General features: G+C 35.6%; 1 protein-coding gene across 3 annotated transcripts in view; it reads right to left on the bottom strand.

Moving 5' to 3' along the window:
• Positions 1 to 14,357: 14,357 nt before the first annotated feature.
• Positions 14,358 to 21,324, bottom strand: part of LOC121422140 (UHRF1-binding protein 1-like) — a 59,299-nt gene continuing 52,332 nt past the window's right edge. For all 3 annotated transcript variants that reach the window (XM_041617034.1, XM_041617035.1, XM_041617033.1), the window contains 4 exons: positions 18,629 to 18,789; positions 17,058 to 17,186; positions 16,617 to 16,725; positions 14,358 to 15,924 (listed from right to left, as the gene is read on the bottom strand). In XM_041617034.1, the coding sequence (XP_041472968.1) occupies positions 15,602 to 15,924; positions 16,617 to 16,725; positions 17,058 to 17,186; positions 18,629 to 18,789 (722 nt within the window). In that variant the 3' untranslated portion in view covers positions 14,358 to 15,601. The remainder of the gene's footprint in view (positions 15,925 to 16,616; positions 16,726 to 17,057; positions 17,187 to 18,628; positions 18,790 to 21,324) is intronic.

Genomic DNA, 21,324 nt, shown 5'->3' on the forward strand with positions numbered 1-21,324 from the left:
CTTGTGTCAAAGGTTACGTCATAAGTTTGTACTATTCTGAACACTACCCCACCCCTCCTTATATTCTTTGAATAGATAGATCATTCATGTTGAAAATGTGAGCCATGGATTAAATTTGAAGAATTAATTATGTTTTAAATTTGGTTTCCTTGAATACTTTTAAAAACAAACCTTAATGCTAGGAAATTACCTGTATCATATATGAAATGAAAATAATCTTAATCTGTTCATTTATTAATTCTGCAATTCGTATAGGTTTTGTAAAGGGACCATAAAGTTTCAGAAGGCGATCTTATGACCTACCAAATGCTGACAAAGGTTTGAACTTTGACCCAGAAGGAAGTTTTGCATTGCTATGGGTCAAAGGTTAAGTGTTGGGTTTCTTATTAGGCAATGTTTCATGAAGTGGCTTAAAAGTAATTTTCACTGACAAAATCGCTCTCAGCCAATCAGATGTAAGTATTTCAGTAGCTTATAACAGATATCAATGGCAAGATGTTTATGAAAGGCTGTGATATAATAGAACTCAGAGGATCAAGTTTAATCTTGCCAATTTTTTTTCTTTTCTTTTCTCAAAAGTGTTTAACAAATGCTACAGGAGTGTGGTTAGTTGACTTTATTACTTATAGATGTTTTTTTTTTTTAAATAGATTTATTGGATGTTCATCTCTTTAAATACGTCATACATATTGTGTAAATATGCCATTGGTCAATTCCATAACATAATTATGTCCAATGAACCCCGATGTGTGGGTCTTTCGTGAAATTAATTTTTCTGTTTTCTGTTGACTTGGGCACTTTATGAAGTGATGTAAGAGTGAAAAAGGGGGGTTGGACTCGTATTCAAAAGGGTTAAATATTTCATGGAATTGCCCAGGGGTGCATAACACAAAGGTTAGCGATTAATCGCTAATTTGAATGAACAATTCTGATTGGTTCCTAGTCAGTCTACAGAGCGAAATGCGCATGCAACAATGATCTTGATAGGCCCCTTGATTTAGCAAATAATTGCTAACCTTTGTGTTACGGGCCCCAAGACTTATAAATTTCATAGTTTTCAGAATTATCATTAGATATTGGTTCATGGGTGACTATTGTGTTGTTATTTTGCTGTTAACCCTAAACATGCCGGGGGGTTCAATCAACCCCCCGCCACAGAAGAGCCAAAAAAGCCCAGCCTAGTTAGGGTTAAGGAAAACAAACATATGTTCAGTAAGTAACTATTAGATTTTTCAAAATGAATTCATTGTGCTAAGATGAAGTTGGCAAATTAATGCTTCTTTTAATTCATAATAATAATAATATGTTATGCTTTTAAGTTGGCAAAATTAGTCTCTTTTCAATTTATAACAATAATGATAATATTTAATTTCATTAGCAGATGTCCACATAAAGATTTAAGATACATGTACATGCACAATGCATATGTTTAATACAGTGTACATATTAAGTTGAAGGCTCTCGGAAGAAATGGTCTTCTGGAAGTGATCCTCATAAAAAGAATTAAATACAAAACAGATTGGGTGATTTCAAGTTCGGTGTTGGCCTTGGTGTTGGTGTTAGTGTTGAAATTTTGGTTGCTTTCCCTAGCTCCAAAACCTATTCAGAGCTTGTAAAACTGATCCAGATCACATTATTGACATCTCTACAACTAGTGAGTGACTTTTCGGGACCATCCTCATTTTATGTTTGGTGTTATAATTGTGTAAAAATTGACCCAACACCAACACCAAAAGGTCAACACTGAACTTGAAATCACCCACTGAACAAAATCAGATAAGAATTGGTTATTGGGTTTATCAAGCATCAGGGCCCCATCTTACAAATGTTACAATTGATCCAATCAATCGCAACTATGGACGGCCAGCAACGTCAACATCTATTATTCATGGTTCTAAATATGTTCTAACTTTGATGTATATTCATGCATTCATTGTTATCTTGACAATTCACTGTGTTACTCTTTGTTTACAAAGGACATTGTGCAAATTTCCTATAGAAAAAAATTATGACACTGATGGATTTCCATAGAGTTCCGATTGAATGGATCAATCGTAACTCTTTGTGAGACGGGGCCCCAGAAGCCTTATCAAATCAACTCCAGGCACTAGTGGCCATTTGGTCTTGTTACAATTGTATGTGGTATTTAATATAGAGTAAAAAAAATGGTTACACATATTACTATTATTCAAGTATCTACATGTATGACGTACTTTAGAATATTAATTCAGTCTTATGACTATTCAATAATTTGTTTCATCGTGGAAAGGTGGAAAGGATCACTTCTAAGAGGCAAACGTAAATGTGCACTACTACATTTATTTTAAATGATGGACCAATTTACTTTACCATATGGTGTGCTTGTAAAGTAAGATCAAATCTTTTTTGTTTGCTCAGATACCCTATGATAAAGTGTATATACCATAGTTATATGTAGAGAGAATCTTTATACCTTAAAAGAAGGCTTTTGTTTTAATGCAACTCGTTTTGTTTAGTAAATACATATACTTTACTAAGAGACAGAATTTCTTAGGAATAAGAGTTTGACACAACATACTTATTTCATTTAAGAAAAAAAACCTGAATATTACTATGTTGTTTTTGACAAGAAGATACACATTGCTGTACACTTGTAGAATGCATGGACATGTAGGCACATAATGATTATTATATTTGAATTGAAGCTTTAATTACACACTTGTTTCCATTTTTGCACAAATCTTTTATACAAACTCGCTTGCGTCCAACACTTGAGTATTCCAGGGCCCCCCTCATCAAAGTGTTGCAAATTCAAATTATTCTCAACTATGGAAAGCCAGCTGTGACATAATCTTATCTTGGAGGCTTGGGTGAAAAGCAAATTGTGGCACTTCATTTTAAAAAAAAAGCATTTAACTTGATTGAAGTCCTGGACCGATATTTGGTGCAATACTTCAGTAAAAAAAAAGTATTCAACTTAGAATTTTACTCTGATGGAATACTCAGCCAATTTCGGTATTCGATTGTTGAATTTGGCTAAGTCTTTTACCTTGTATTGAACTGAATACAAAATACAAGCCAAGCTCATTACTTTGTAAAAATTTTTTGGCTAGGATCCAAGTTTTGAATGGAATACCTGCCTTGTTGCACACATAAGTATGTTTCTTATCACTGTAGAGGCATAGTGATCTGTACCGACCAGTACTGACCGCACAGAAACGTTGTTAGCACTATATAGGCTAACAGAGGCCATGTTGCATCCAGTAATGTGCCATCGATGCTTTATGATTCAACAATGCATGACTTACACATTGAAATAAATGTTTTGACTTCACAATCCCAAAGATGTGACTGGGCTTACTGTTAGCAAACTGTTAGACTAACAAGGTTTCTGTGCAGCCGGCACTGGTACATGTATATACATGTATCCTCTACATTATGGGCTTATGGCATGGCTTGCTTTCCATATTTGGGATTGATTCAAATTGCATTCTTTATTGATACAGGGGCCTATTTGCCTTTTCTATGTTCTGACCACCTGAATATATTTCACTGTGTCTTCCAGCTGTATTCAGAAATCTTGATCCAACCATCTCATTGTTGTATTTTCTTACGGTTTCCGTGGCGAAGAAGAAAGAGTGTAGTGAATTCACGGTACAACATGTATTCTTTGGCCTGATTGGTCCTCTCAAAATGGACATGTCGACTAGCGTGTTCTTGTCTTCAGGAGGAATGGTGTTCTGTGAAACCGCTACACTCGGTCTCATTGTTGGTAGCTTCTGAAGGTCTCCATGGCGAAGAAGATGAGTGTAGTGGTTTCACGGTATACCATGTATTCTTTAATGGACATACATGCACAGTGGTGCTAAAAACCTGGTGAACCTCTCCGGAAAATGAACATATTTCAAGTGTTCGGGTTCTGCCATCTTTTAGGTACTTAATTGTGAAGTCAGGTGATGAAATATTATATTCAATAAAGTTTGTTTCTCTGGGAATACTGATCATTGTAGTGTTGATATCTCCATTCAACACTCAGCATGAAGGAGTGCATTGCCTGGAGGGGTTCACTAGCTTTCTGGCACCACTGTATATTGGTCCTGAAAAGTATCGCCCAAACTTGACATTTCAACATGATTAATATCGCATATGATGATCATCACTCTTTAGGGACAGGCAGTTCAATATTTTATTGTGAATTACCCATGAAAAAATGTTGTCATTCTCAATTCCATTTATTATCTGTTGATGCTTGCTAATATTTTCAATATTCTCAATCAGGAAGGATTTGTCTCTGTTACAAAGCTCTATATTGTGAAGAATTTTATTGTTAACTTGACTAGGATTTGTCTGAACCTGTATTCTATTATGTGTACTGTACTTTGTGTCTTGTATTTGTAAAATTAGTAAGCTCGAAATGCCGTTCAGTACTTGTCGTCGTATTCACTTAGTGCTGTATCCTGTCATATGTTTGTATTGATTTAGATTTGCAACAATGTATTGGATATGTGTCGTTAGATTTTCGTTCCAAACTATTTTGGATGCATGTTTACTTAAATGCGATGATGGATAGGCGATCTTATTCAGATTTTGATGAATTTTTGCTATTACTTTTTGTGCTTTAAAAGATTTATTCTCTTCTTTCCATATTCAAATATTCTGTCTTCATTATTCATCTGTGCAAATTCAGTAATTGGTTACAAGCTGTAGAGGTTCATGTATCATGTTCTGGGGAAGTTGTGTATTCCCCATTTGTTATATTAAAGGTACCATAACTCTCAGGTCACTTTCCGACTGAATTCAAATTCACCTTGCTTTATATCACAGTACAGTTTAATAAGGGGGCTTTGCAACTAACTTGCTATCAATTGCAAATCATTTTTTAAATCAAAATATCAGTGACTCTTGTCATTAATCTTACAATTAATTGCTAACAGGCCTGCAACAGACATTGTATTCACTGTAGTTAAAATCAATTGATTTGCTTTAGTTTAAAGTAATCAATCGCAAATGATATGTACAATTGATTGTAATGAGTTTCTTGCAACATCCCCTTATGCAACAGACCAAATATTTTTGTCTACTTCCAAATGGTACATAGACCTGTACTTGTACAAAGATTTATACCTGTGTCACATTTGATCTACGGCGGCCGTACAGCGAGTCGAAAACTGCCGTTATAACATTTTTTGTAAAAGCTGCTTATAGGTGGTTTGAATTAAGATGAATAAAACGGCTGTTATCAACTCGCCTTACAGCTGCCGTAGAGCAAATGTGACCGGGGTATTACCAAGCGTTAATTCATACAGTTTTGTCACAAACTTAGAAGCAGAAATTCACCTTATGAATATTGTTTTATGGTGACAGGGACAGTGCATGAAGTAATGCATTTGAATTTGATTAGACTGTATTTCATGTTACCGAGCAGCAGGGGCCCGTTGCAGAAAGAGTTGCAATCAATCGCAACTCTAAAAATCGCACGCAACTTGATTTTCAACCAATCAACAGCGCGCATTCGGGACTTGCAATTGATCTTTTGACCTGCGTTTAAACGCAACTCATTCTGCAACAGACCCCAACACACAAATGTTATATTTTCTTCTCTATTATAAAGAATGTACAAGCAGATTTATTTTTGTTCAGTTATTTGCTTAATTAAGGCTTTTCACACATAAGTAGTTCAATGAATTCTGGTTTACTTTATTTGAAACATGCAAAGATTATATTTCTTTTCATCTGTCTTAAAGATTATGTGCAAGCATAGACTTCTATTTTTGTTTAGTTCAATTATGCTTAATCAAGGCTTTTCACACAGTACATGTAGTTCGTTGAACTCTGATGTACACGCAAAGGTCATATTTGGTTTCAATTTTCTTATGAATTATTATAGATGTTGCATTTTGTTTAGTTACAATATTTGGCTTAATGAAGGCTTTTTACAGATTAGTTCGTTGAACTGTGATCTACTAGTACTCTATTTGAAAATGTTACTGTCACACTCGTGAAACAGACCCTATACTACTCAAAAGCTATTATGTTATTTTGAATGGGATATCATTGGATTGTTTGTAGTCGGTTTCATGGGTGTGACTGTAATAAGTGAAACAAAGGACAAGTTTATATGTATTCTTTGATCAGATATCATGTGTACTTCTCATATTGTATGTCATTTTACAGAAACTCTATAGATTCTGTGGGATGTGTGTATAAGCCTCAATTTTATGTTGCATTTATAGTTTATATACTGCATTTATATTTTGTATTCATCGCATACTCATATTGTTTATATTACACAAGAAGTATTATGAAATATATATCTTTGCTCAGTTTATATTAGATTGATAATGGTAATGAATTTGGAGTTTTCATTTGCGGTTATAGGTTTGTAGAGGTCCGACTCGTCAGCACAGAAACATTGTTAGAGCTAACAGAAGGCCTAGTCACACATTTCATATCAAACGTGGTGCGAAATATACATGTGTTGTTCTGACGTGGGCATCACAGCAACTATACTGTTGTAACAGGAGCCTCTGTTAGCGCAATGTTGTGTGGCCGGTACTGGACGATAAAAGCATGGAGAGAGAGGCTCAAGAAATCAGAGAGAGGGAGAGAGATTAAACAAAACAGCAATCTTGGATGTAAGGAAGAGGACAAATGTATAGTCGAATGAAGAGAAAAGAAGAGAGAATGAAGAACGCGAGAGAGCGACAGATCAAAGACGGATGGATAAAATATAAAGAGAGAGAGGGGAAGAGAGAGACTTAGAAATTTAGAAAGAATGTGTGTGTGAGAGAGACAGAAAGAGGGAAAGGGAAGTTTGGGATATTGAGAGGAAAGTGCCATAAAGAGAGAGAAAGATCAAGTGAGAGAGCAACACTAGTCTGCAGGCACAGACCCTTACTTTTGGTATTCGAATAGTGCATAATACAGAGTCTGAATGAGTGAGACTAGATTCACCATGTACTGTACTCTACCTACTTAAAGATAAATTCCAGTTCTGGTAACTATCTCAAAATGACTTTTTACAGAATCTAATATAATGACCAGCCAAGTGTCTGTATGAATAAAATATATGTGCCAAAGGATTCTGGAATAGTGTAATTGCTGAGAAATAAGCAAAATAAGAGCGGATTCGGCCACTTCCGTCGGGGTCTTTATTCCAGCAATAATAATACGCTGTCCCACGTGTGCCTATCTGTGTGGGCGATCTTCAGTGTGATCGTATTTCAGCTTAGATTTTATGATTTCACAAAGTTCAGTTTATGTAACTGTACCAGATCTAGATCCACGATGATATACTCATACTTAACCTTGGTTTTACAGACTTTCTCACGATATAAGTGTTTTACTGCAACTACTATCACTTGGCTTTAACACATAGGCCCGTATTCTGAAGTCCGGTTTAAAGTTGTGGTTTAAGTATGGGAAGCCAAAAGTATCAATTTTTTTATCAAGTTGTACGTTTCTTATGTTTACTGTGCTCTTTCCTGATTCATCGATGGTGAAGACAATCTATATATACTTCCTAGACAATCATAGATGATTTGAGAGCCAAAATGAGCTGAAATTTGATATCTCTACTGTTAGTGATTTATGTGACAATTGGCTGTCCATACTTAAACCACAACTTTAAACCTGAGTTTAAGTTAAACCCGACTTCACAATACGGGCCATAGTCTTTGGGGCCTTCACTCTAGGCCTGGTATTAGTTAAAGTGTCAAATATGAGTCTGGGCCTGAAGACTAGCGCAACACGGAATGTCGGAAGAGTGTGGTGGATATAAAGATAACATGAAGCGACAAAGGGGAGATGTAGGAGGTGAAAAGAGAGAGAGAGAGAAAGGTACAGTAAAAGAGAGAAAAGGGATAAAACAGCACATAAATGGAGGGACAGACACCGGCGAGAAAGAAATGAGTAACACCTTTTGGTTCATTTTGGTACATAAATTTAATAATTTCCATCATCTCTCTCTTCTACTGTACATCCAATTTCACATGGTCATACACAGTACTGAACATAATGAAGAGTATAGTAGTAATACAATCATACAAAGATTGGATACAAGCTCATCACAAAATCAAATGACAGGTTATAAAAAGAGCATAAAGCCTGGTTAAGAGACTACCAGCCCCTTGTTATATTTGCTGTGGCGTAAATATTCACTACTGGATGATACGCGCCATATAAGCTATAACAACCAATATCATCATCCCAATAACTTCTAATGAAACAAAGATTTGTCTGGAATCATTACATGAATAATCTCTATTTTCACAGATTAAATCATTCTTTTTAACACGACTTCCATCGAGCAGTTGGGTTTTGTTAAGCAAAGTAATACGTGTATTCATTACACTGGACTTAAATCACAAAAACGAATCAACATTTTTTTTTATGATCACCATTTTAGCACAGGGTAAAATTCATTGTGAAAAAGCAAAAAAGGAAGAGACATTCACAGGGAAAAATTATTTGATAAAAGAAAAATGTGCATATGAATAGAGAAGGATGTGATGTCTAAAAAGTGATCATTTGTGGAGATGGTAAAAGCTAGAGAGTCCAACAAAAAAAGACCTAAGCTGAAAATAATCAAATTCATATTTTCAAATGCTGAAACGAAAAACAGAGATGGAAGAGTACATGACAATAGCTTAGAAATACACAGATAATATTTAAAGACTGCAATGATGGCCAAGTCTACAAATTCTCTAATTAGGTTTCATTAAAACCTGTGATAAATATAACGCTTTCTTAATATGGGTAGTTGCTTATCAAATTTGAAATTAACTTGTAATATCTAGCTGACAAAAGTGAATCTCAGTATTTACCCTGCTCAGAATGTGTGCTAATTTTCTAGTACTTGGAATAATTACTCCGAACTTCAAATACAAAAGTTCATTTTTAAAAAAATCAGTGGTTTATGTAAGTTACATACAAAATATTTCAGGGCATCGATATAACTACTCCAAAAATGTTATTACATGTACATAGCTACAGTCGTAAAAACTAGTAGTCAATAGTCAGTTACATGAAGGTGCACAAGGCGTTCCACTGGGCCACAACACTCCATATCTGGATCACCTTGGGGGTGGGGGGGGGGCACTCGCATTTATTGGTGGTACAAGGACATGCCACCTTCATGACCCCCTTTTCAGACATAATTTTCAGTTCTCTAGATACTCTGAATGACAAAAGTTCTGTTCAGAAGCCACCCCACCTGCTTGCAAGACCCCCGTTACGAAACATCTTGGTTCCCTAGCCCAGCTAAAATTGTCAAGCACAAGCACATGTAGTTCCCAAGATCCCCGTATTTTACCCATGTAGTCAGGTCCTTAGACCCCAATTTCAGGGTTTCGTGAGAGTTTTCAGCTCTGACAACTTTACTTGATTTTGATTGGCTGAGAAGCACTGTTACCATCATGGTAACTGTCAGATAAAATAGGACTTGTCGGACGTTTAATCCGACAAGTCCTTTCATGAAACTCTCCCCGGGGACATTAAAAGAAACTATCCACAAAGAATACCTGCTCATAAATACAACTACTTTTCAAGACTTCATTCGTCGTACATTAAAGGTGACAGCACTATAGACAGGTTTTTAATAGTGTATATTCCTGGTAAACTGAAATTAAATATCAATGGTCCATGTTGAAGATTTTCACAAAGGTTTACCAATTCACTTATCCCAACTTCCTGTGAATCAAATTCCAAATAGACAACTGGGTTTCATAACACTGAGGTCGATATGCATTTGTTCCTGAAATTGTTAACAATACTCATTTTCATATTTTGACATCAGGAAGTCTCTTTTTCTTTTTTTTACAAACACTTAACTTCCACTGATCTGCAACATATATCTATTATAATCACCATCATCTGCCCCCCCCCCACACAAAGATTAAAAATATCATGAAAATATTGTTGAGAAAAAAAAAAATAAAATAAGGGAAAAGGGGTTTATTGTAAATATAGGCCCGTATTCTGAAGTCAGACTTAACTTAGACCACGGACTAACTCTGTGCTAAAATTATGGGAAGCCAAAAGTGTCAAAATTTTAATTAAGTTGTATGTTTCTTATGTTTGCTGTGCTCTTTCCTGATTCATCAAAGGTGAAGACAATCATCTATTTATACTTCCTAGACAGTTATGAATGATTAAGAGCCAAATTGAGCTGAAATATGATATCTCTACCGTTAGTGATTTATGCATCAATTGGCTTTCCATACTTAAACCACAAACTTTAAACCTGGGTTTAAGTTAAACCCGACTACATAATACGGACCATAGGGTTCATTCATGGATGGATAAGATCAAATTGCAAAAATGTCATGGGAAGACTGGAAACCTTTTGGCACACAAAATAAAACCTTCAGTAATAAAGCACAAAGAATATTCCTACATTTGCTGTCTTTGCAGCCTGATTTAGGGAGTCGGATATAGAATATCAAATGTTTACCAGAGAAAATGATCAAACGACTACATGTACACTGAATTTGTGATGTATGGTAATCACTCGACCACGACGCCCCACCAACATAAACTAATTTAACTGCAACTAGGAGGAAATAGACCAACGAAAACAAGCTTCCAGTACAAAAATAAACCAACAGATACTTTGAAAACAATTCATCATTCAATTTATCATTTAAATTTCGATATAGAAGAATATACAGCTCTCGCTGTACTGCGGTATACCCATTAAAGAACAAACAAACAGACATAAACAAATTGCAATGGCTAATGTAGCCCCAAACAAGAGCCCAAATCCATCTCAGTTTTGCAGAAAAATGCTGAATAAAGCTTCAGACTGTACCATGTAATTATATTTCTTCTTGCACAGTTGATACAAACCATGTAATACATTCAATTCCATTCAAATCATAATAAAAAATCAAATCACAGTAGTCATTTATGATTGTACATCATACTTAATATATCTATTTGTCCCCATTTGTACACAGGAGATAACATAAACACATTTGATTTGATAATAAAGCATGAAATACTGATATAAACTCATATTGTTATAATATTTCTAGATGGGAGTTGCTTTGACAATTCTATTGCACTTTCAAATTTTGAACCAAGGATTACAACCCTAGATTTTACAATATATTGAATATATTTGTTATAATCTTATTACACATTTACTGGCATAACTATTCATTGTTACATTGCAAGAGCAGCAAAATTAAACATATCAACACATGTGGGATGGCTTGACAGAAGTATAATCAATAGCATCCTGCAAAATAGTAATATTGGATTTGACACTCAAAATCATATCTTTGAGATACATGTACATCATAGCAAAAGCATATAATTAAATTTCAAATAATCATACTTTCTTATATCACACAAAGTCATTTAAGAAAAAAAAATTGTCTGACATATAGTTGTGCTCATGAATTAAAAACAAACAAATAAATCGTTGAGTCGGTGCAGGAACGCCCTTAGCACCACACTTCCTTGCACCTCATCGGTGCAGAAAGGCCCTCATGTGCGCTACTAAGGGCGTTTCTGCATGCACGCAATGCACGTACGTGTGGTCCTAAGGGCGTTCTTGCAACAACACAACAAAATAAAGAAGTAAACAAACAACATTCTATCAAAAAGAAGTTAAAATACATTTAACATTAAGTCGTACATGTACATGCAAACATGCAATCCATACATACACAATGAAGATTGTGCACTCGTTTTTAGCTAGAGACCGTTTCATAATATTGTGTATATGTCCTTTACCAAATCACCAGATATCATTGAAACATCTCTTTATGGGGATACGTATATTCACATGTACGTACAAAACAAGCAAACAAAACAAGCAAACAAAAAATTATATTCTTCATATATGTTTTTTTCTAAATGCAGAGAAAAAAAAACAGATAGTAAAACTGAGTAAAGATGAGGATTGCCCCCCCCCAAAAAAAAAAGGTGATACAACAGATTTTCAAAAGGTTGTGAAACAAATTTCAAGTAATTAAAGTGGCAGTGCTTAGATTCTCAAAGTAAATACTTGATTTAAAAAAAAAGAGATTTCAACCAAAACCCAAAATTATATTTTTTTTTTCGGAATAACTTCCATGATTGAAAATAAAAATATATTATCAATAATTTCATGAGCAGATATACATATATTTCGTACATGATGTGATAAGTTTGCAATATAAAATCAAACTGAATATTCCTCAGATTGGCAAAAACACAAGTATCAAAATTTAGTGGATATCAATAACAAATTGGCAACAATGCCTGTCTTATATTTCTCAAAACACAAAATGTGATATCATTCTGATTCAGAGAGACTTCTGATTTTTTTTCTAATGATAGCCTGTTACTCAGACCTGGGAAATGAATTGAATAATAAATATGGCAAAAAATATTTGAATAATTTGATACTTATATTGTTCTTGCTATGAAGCTGTAAAAATGCAATGGAATCTTGCGACAGAAATTATGAGTGGTTACAACTGAAATGTCTCCCAAAATATTTCAAATAACATATTACTACATGTAAGATTCGTGTGACACTTTTAATGTGATATATTGCATTTTTGGAGGCTTGAATTTCAATTTACCTTTTGTTATATTATACTTTAAAATGAAATTTTCAATCTCTGTAGGATGAATATTTCAAAAGTGGACAAAGGGGTATTGTCCCTTTCGAATTATGATTTAAAAAAAAACAAAGTAGCTGATAACAATTGATGAAAAGGATATATGTTAAGTAATGTGGAATATTTCAAAAGGTTGAGCAAAAAAAGAAATATTTCGATCTAATCTAATTAAAAAAATGAATCTATGCTTGATTTTTTATGGCAAATGAAAGAGCTTTCTTCAAAAGTTATTGCTTTTGAACTGCAGCTGTATGCAAAGTAACAAAATAAGGCCAAGTATTTTCGTAAACATAAAATCGCACCTGAAAGCAACACATAGTAACACATAGTAATACCTCCAAACAAACAAAAATTGACCACAGCTATTATGTTCTGTCCAATAACACAACATTTATTGGATCGTACATTCTGAACGAAAAACTCCAATCCTAACTAAAACCCTGCTTGTGCCCTCTGAGATATCATGATTAGAGCAAATGTCGCAAGAGAAAATGTTGTGCCACCCATTGGATTCCTTAATGAAAGGGGCACTTTCTTCTTGGTAAGGTGGTAAATAGGGTGACACAACATTTCCTCCGGCGATAATCACTCTGGGCTTTAAATTTTTTTGTATATATATATATATATATATATATATATGTATATATGTATATATACTAGGATTAGGGTTCCTTTCGGGTTTAGATATGTTTGTTATAAAAACAGGGATAGGTTTATGATAGGGTAGAGTGTTCAATCCTGGGTTGAAGTTGGACATTCTACTAGTGTGTGGAATTTACAGCAGAGCATTTGTCGCCGGAGAAAATGTCATGGAACTGGCAAAAAGGACTTCCATGTAATTATCTTCAAATCAGTGTTATTGTGCAAAACAAAAAGAAAACGAATACAAAAATCACATTAATTTTGCAGCTACATAGCTGCAGTACATCGAGCACAAGACTTCCATTGTCCAGTTTCTACGGTTTGTGTATCGACCAATGCAGATTCACTTTATCAATTGAGTCAAAGCACTGCCATGTATGTGACCATCAAGTCTGCACACTCAACTGAAATTTCTTCATAAATTATAACAACACATATATATTTAACTTTAAAGGAGAATAAAACCCTTGGAACAAGTTGGCTTGTATGAAAACAGAAAGATCATAGAATACGATCAATGACAGTTTGAGTGAAATTGGCATGGCAAAAAAAGAAGAAAGTTACGAGCATTCGAAAGTCGAAATCACAAAATATGCTATGGTGATCCTTCCTTTGGCAATGCAGCCAAGATTTGTGATGTCCAACATCTACAACTCTCCCCTTCATACACTGATGATATACCCCAAATACATCAAATTTTCAGGTCCTAATAAATATAATAGTACAAAGATCCTGTCGCTGATGAATCTTATGACACCATTATTGCATGTCGTCCCATGACAAAATGGTCAATTGGTCTAATGCCAACTGGTCCAATTACCAACTTGTCTACTATCATTTGGTCTACCATAAGTTCCTCCACTATCCACACGGTCTAATAGCTATTTTGTCCACTCACTATTTCATCTAATGACCAGTTGGTCCAATAGCCATTTAGTTTATATACCATTTGGGCTAATTTGAATAGGTGTTTTGGGGCAAAATGAACGAAGATTAAATGGATATTAGACCAAATGGTTAAGAGACGAAATGGTCATAGATGAACTGGGGTTTAGACAAATGATTATTGGACCATTTGGTTGTTAGACTAAATGTTGATGGACGGAATGGCATAAATGAAACCATGTGATGAGTGGACGAGTTGGCAATAGACAAATTGGCAATTTACCGAAAAAAATAGATAGATACATGTATGGTGGCGATATCAGTAAAATACGTAGAAAAGCAATTTGGAAGTTGTACGAGTGTAATAATCACACATGTTCATCCCCTTGCCAATGGGAGGATGTCCACATCAATGGTGAACTCAATATTCAAATGCTCATAACTTTATTATTTGTTAAATTTTTCTCAAACTTTCATTCATCTGTTTCTTTGATTTGTCTATTTTCACACAAGCTATGAATGTTCCCAGCGTTTCATTCTACTTTAATACACATACTGATCATATGAATAAGTACTTTATTGCGCTAAAAGCTTATTCATCATTCCTGTTAATGATGAAACATTCTTAACAGATGCTTTGAAACCCACTTGTAAGGGCCTAAATAAATAGTATTTATCTCTCAAAATCTTTGATTTTGTTCTAAAAGTACATGATAATTTATCTCATCACCACTACCATAGGTTTATTGCTTTGGTTATCGATAGCAAAGTACACATAGGTAATCTTGATTTCTGGTGAAGTAATTCCATCCAAAATCATGGCAAATCATTTCTTTCAAATACATACGGTCAAACAGTGGGCGCTGTCAATTTGTTCTAAAGAAACAACATGGCTATGCCCACCCACCGAGGCCTGTCTTACAAAAAGTTACGAATGATCCAATCAATTTCCATACTATGATTTTTCCTACCAGAAATTCGCACAATCTCCTTAGTTAACAAAGAGAATCACACACCAAATCTTTGAGAGAACGATGAATGAATGAATGTATATCATATCTAGAAAATGTTGTAAACAAATTTGCATTTTAGATGGTGACGTTGCTGGCCATCCATAGTCGTGGTTGATCATATCATTCACAACTCTTTGTACGACAGGGTCCTAGATTATGCTGCCGATAACTATCTTTTCCATAGCAAACACACAACATATAAATTTCACTCGGTCTTGGACCAGGGTTCATCAAATCAGTCGGGGGCTTTCGGACTTATACGTTGGATGGACAGTTGTAACAAGTGCCTAGTGAAGACTTGATGGAAAGTGATGCCATTTTCTCACCATTCTCAAACCTGCCGCCCTCCCTACAGCAGCTCCCAATAGTGAAGTGCGTAGACGGTAGAAAGCATCCCTGGTGAACACCTCGATCCACATTAACACACAGATACCTCACCAGAACTCAAGAATACCGCTGGGATTCTCATCTTCCCAGGTTGACTCTCCGACTAAGCTCCACCACATGTTCCTTCAGCTTATCCCTCTCCCTATCCGCCGTCAACAGTTCTTCCTGCAAGTGCTCGAGCGTTGACAGTAACGACGTCCTCTCCCTCTCGAGCACTGCGAGGGCGTCCTTCATATGAGCCATCTGGCTGCGGAGGATGGTGTTCTCGTCGTTGAGCGTTGCCACGGCAGCTGTGTCTTGTGACGGTGTGGGTGTGTTGGTGTCTATGTCTTGGTGTGTGGTTGGTGGCGTGGGGCCGTTGTCTTCTGTTGCTTTCAAGCTGATGCCTTGGGGATGGATACCTGATAGAAAGAGAATAATAATTCATTGGCATTTATAAAGCGCTTAATATCAATCTACGACTGTTCAAAGCTCTTAACAATTATTACCCAGTCACTGGATTCATAGCATTCCAAGCAGCCTGTTAGGCGCAAACTTGCTAAACCAACCACAATGACGGTTGTTTCTTACCGATACCCAATTAGCACCTGGGTGAGAGTGGCAAAGTGTGGATTGACGCTTTGCCAAAGGGCGCTAGGCCATAGTGGGATTCGAACACACCACCCTCTGATTACAAGGCGAGAGTCAGAATGAAATCATAGTTGATTTTTATCATTTTCCTTGTAGCGAGAGCTTCCCACCTTGACCAACAACCCTATGATTATGATCTTAACATAAAAATCACATTTCCAGCAAGAAAAAAATATACATATGAGCATAACTTAGGACAAAAGGTGTCTTACTCTGGTGAATAAGCAGACATTTTCATTGTCAACAATAATTTTTTTTTTTGTAAAATAAGTGCACACCTAGATACCAAGGATGTGTATAGCATTTTCAAATATTTGAATGCAGGATAAAAGAGCATTGCCGATTGAAAGCCTTGCTCATGGGCATAGGTGCCGCAGCCGGGGATCGAACCTGACTTTCCATGTTTAGTCAGGCACCTCAGACCACTCGGCCACAGCAGACCACTTAACAATTCAGTTGTTACCTTTGACATGGAAAGCGCCATCTGGAGACCGATGTACTCTAACTGATGGTATTCTCAGTTGAAGAGGAGGGCTTGAAACAGTATCAGGGTAGACCAGAGGTGAATCGTCCTGAAAAAAATTATGAAAGAACAAATGTTTCAAGAAAAGTAACTTTTCACACTTTTCAAACAGTTCATTTTGGTACAAAACCATTAAAATTTCATCATAAATTTCACAGGTGAAAAGGGCATTTGAAAGATTAATTTTAAAAAGTCATGGACAATTATGAACTTGTTTGCTTTCTTGGAAAAAGAAAAGTCTACACATAATTTGTGTGTGTGTGTGAAATTCTGTAAATTCATACTTTTTCCCAATCCATGATTTTTTTCTTCTATTTCTGCATCATATAGTAAATGTAGTAACTGGTAAATTCAAACTAAGCAAGAAAGGTGCTATCTAACCTGTAATGTAACAGCTGTGTTGAATACTGTGATGTCCAGTGGCATGGGCTGAGAGTCCAGCTCATCTTGGACCAGGGAGCTCAGGTTGGTCAGCGATGACTTGAGGAAATTCAGGTCTACATCACTCAACTGCAAATTAGTAAGAAAATGTATATGACGATTCACCTTAATGAAAAGTATTTATTGTGTTGAGGATGATGATTTTTAAAAAATGTTACAATACATCAGTATTAAATAAAATATTATATTATGTTACTAACTTAATTGCTTACAATCATATTGCCATTTTTCATAAGATCATTATCATCATCATCATCGTTGCCGTCATCGTTGTCAGCATCATCATCCTCACCATCATCATCATAATCATCGTCATCATCATAATCATTATCATCATCAACATCATCATCGTAATCATTATCATCACCATAATCATCATCCTCACCATCATCATAATCATTATCATCACCATAATCATCTTCATCGTTGTAATCATCGTCATCACCATCATCATGTTAAAGTGCACTGATAATTAAGAACAATCAAATAAAGAAATCAATCAGTTTGGATCTTGTGTTACATGGGCACTGAATCAAAGAAGGGAGCATTTCATGAAAAAATATTTAATGATTTTTATCGGCAATTTTGCTCTGAGCCAATCAGAGGCAAGGATACCGGTAGCTTATAACAAATAGTCGGTGAAAACTACCAACTATTTTGCTCTCCTGTTTGCAAAATAAGGTACCTTGTCAAAAGTCTGCAGCGTGTCTTTTAACTGGAAATCCTGCTATAAAGGCAGAGCTGCCAACCTGAACAAGAACGTTTCAGTATTTTGAAAGCTGAAAATCAGTATTTTGGCAAGGAAATCAGTATTTTCAAAGAAATACCATAGGAAAACATATAAAACTGAAATGTGAGAAATCAGTATTCTGATTTCTGATTCATGAAACCATCAGTATTCTTCTCATTTTTCAGTACTAAATACAGAAAATCCGTACTACTTGGCAGCTCTGTAAAGGTACTATGAGTCTTTTCATGGTGGATTTTCTGTATTTCCCACTGTTCTATGATGAAATACGACAACTGGTAATGAAATGCTGCTTGGAGGATTACCGCGGGAAAGACTCGGCTCTTGACAAGACGCGGCAAGACCTGGGTCCCGGTGCATAGAAGTTATGGTAACTTTGCCAAGGAATGGCAACTTGCATAGAATCCTTGATTCTGATTGGCTGTTGATCATTGTTACCATGGTAGTTACCATTGGATGGCAAAGTTACCATAAGAGTAACTTTTATGCAAAGGGGCCCAGGCAAAAAAAATTTTTTTTTTTAATTTGGGGGGCTACTTTTCACAACTTATTGCCTAAAACTGCAACAATGGATAGGATTTAATATTGCACTGAATGGGGATTTCAAGGGTTCCATTCTTAGTTGATTTAGCCCCCAAAATACTCAAAAATCTTTTTTTTTTGGTATTTTGGGGGCTAAATCAACTCCAGTCCCTGGGTAATTATTTCCCTGGACAAGGTGCAACTCCTGACAAGGTAGGTACCTCACAGTTTGATATTTTACCTGTAGTTGCAGGTAACCCCTCTCTCCTGCTTTCTCACACAGCTTCTCTGCCAAAGGCCCGGAAGTAAACCGCATCAATGCCTTGGCTGGTTTTACCACTGTCTTTTCTTCCTCTTCTTCCTTTCCTTTCCTCTGCTTTACACTCTCTCGCTGATAGTCACCTAAAAGAACAATAACATTTTAAACGTGAAAGGCATTTGATCTACATCGGCCACTCTCCACCCAGGTGTAGTAAATTGGGTGTTTGGTAAGAAGGAAGGAATGAATTCCTTGAATGCTTGAGCAACCCAATCAGGGTAGCCATTAGTCCAGATTGGACCTTGTTGTTTGGAAGTGCCTTTTCCCAAAGCTTGCACAGAGGGCACATGACTCCCAACCTCTAATCAGCGCCAATCCACTCATCTTCCCTCCCAACAAGATCAGTGGATTGACGCTGATGAGAGATTGGGAGTCATGTGCCCTCTATGTTAGCTTTGGGAAAGGGCACTTCCAAACAACAAGGTTCAATCTGGACTAGGTAGCCATGAGAAAGTTGGGGATAATATTTGCATGCAGTGCTTAGAAACATTGCATTATGTGCAATAGCATGTTGCATATTATTTTTGTTCATTTCCATTTTTATGCATACATATTCCACAAAAAAGTCACCAAAGAAGAAGAGAAACATGTGTTCTTTTTTTATCATAAGATTGTCCTCTTTCAACATTTTCATTAAGCTACTTTCTTTCTACATAGTATGATACTGTAAAAGCTTTTGAAAAGAACAAAACATTTTTCTCTTTCACTCTGTCTATATCTGTTTGACTACCTATCTCTCACTCTCTCTTCTTTCTTGTTTCCACTTTACATTAAAGACAAAAATAATGTAGAGATTAAAAGTTATTGGTTCTTCCTCCACCTATAACACATGCAAATTTCAAGAAACAAACCGATCAGTATTAGAGGATATGGGGAGCATTTCATGAAACGTTTCATCGGTGACTTTCACTGACTAATTTGCTCTTAACCAATCAGATGCAAGGATTTGCAGTAGCTTGTAACATCCATTGTGTGAAAAATCACTGACAACACTTTTCATGAAATGCTCTCCAAATGAATATTTTTTAAAGGGCAAATGACATTTATACAGTGTAGCTGGAGGGGGAAAACAACAAATAAACAAAACCTAATGAGCACCGAAACATACATCTTAACAAAGTTAAAGGAAATTTCATTTCAAATGAATGATCCCGCACATGCACCAGATAAAGTGTGGAAATAAAAACATGACAAGAATAGAGCTAAAAACATTCAAATTTAAACAGATTAGCTTGTCATTACCATCCAATTCATGCAAAAAAAATCAAATGTACAAAGCTTGAAAAATTTGAAGAAAATTTGTCATTTTTATTTTTATAGCCTACAAAGCCAACCGCCTCCAGAAAAAATACTGAAGTGAAAAATCATGAGGAGCCTCTTTAACTGACATTACATGTAATACAGGCAAATCATGTCGTTATGAATACCACTATTTAAAATATACAAGCACCCTAACTTTACAAATGATATGTTTCATCTATCAAAAAAAAGAGCACCAGCAATGAAAGATCTTAGATGATGTAGGTGGCCTGTTGGAAGAAACATTTTGATCAAATGCAAGTCCCATTATAAGACCAGGTTCAATAAGCTAAAATCGGCGAGTGAGTGTTTCATGAAAAGCTTTGGCAGCTATTTCCGCGACAGATGTTATAAGCTACCATTAATCCATGCATCTGATTGGTTGAAAGCAAAATTTGTAAGTGAAATTCACTGAAAAAAATCTTTCATGAAATGCCTCCCTGCCATGCTTGTGATTTCTTATGGACTGAAATCTTAAGGCTGTTTCACAAAGATTAAGTGTGATTAAAATTCACACTTCAATTCCCAGTCGAGTGAAACACATCAAGGATTGTTCAGAACTTCAGATCGTGCTCATTGAAAGTGCTCTGCACAGCATTTTTTATCATTAATCGATGTGTTGAAAATATGTGTGTTGGTACCTAAGCATGACTTAAGGCCAGGCTTTACCCTTTGCGAAACACACCTTGATTAGTCATAGCTCTCTAGCATAATTGATTAGTTTGATGAAAAATGACCCATACATGAAGGAGAGAGGGGACATCTACCATCACCACCTCTAAGCATTAGTGACTGCCATGCCAAGTTGTCAGTAGGTGGAGACCCTTTCCCCCAACAATATGCAGAATTTATGGCCCGTATTCTGAAGTCAGGTTTAAAGGAGAAGTTCACCCTGAAAAAAAGTTTATTGTAAAAATAGCAGAAAAAATAATAAAAAATATTGCCGAAGGTTTGAGAAAAATTCATCAAATAATTAAAAAGTTATTAGAATTTCAATTATTTGATTTGTGACGTCATATGCGAGCAGCATTCCTACATAGCGAATGGTAAAAAATCAACGAAATGTCATTTTCTCAGAAAATTGAAAATGGTTTTCACTGTAACTTTTGTATATCAATAGACAAATCGTTTCACACCCGATCTTGAAAAGAAAACAAAATTAAGTCATCAGGAACCATACAAAATTTGAAATTCATACATTTTATATTACATAACACATGGGGCAGCTGCTCGTTTATGACGTCACAAATCCAAAATTTTGAAATTTAATAACTTTCTTACTCTTTAACGGATTTTCCTCAAACCTTCACCAATATTTT

The sequence above is a fragment of the Lytechinus variegatus genome, chromosome 9, assembly GCF_018143015.1.
Source record: "Lytechinus variegatus isolate NC3 chromosome 9, Lvar_3.0, whole genome shotgun sequence".
NCBI classification, from domain to species: Eukaryota; Metazoa; Echinodermata; class Echinoidea; order Temnopleuroida; family Toxopneustidae; genus Lytechinus; species Lytechinus variegatus.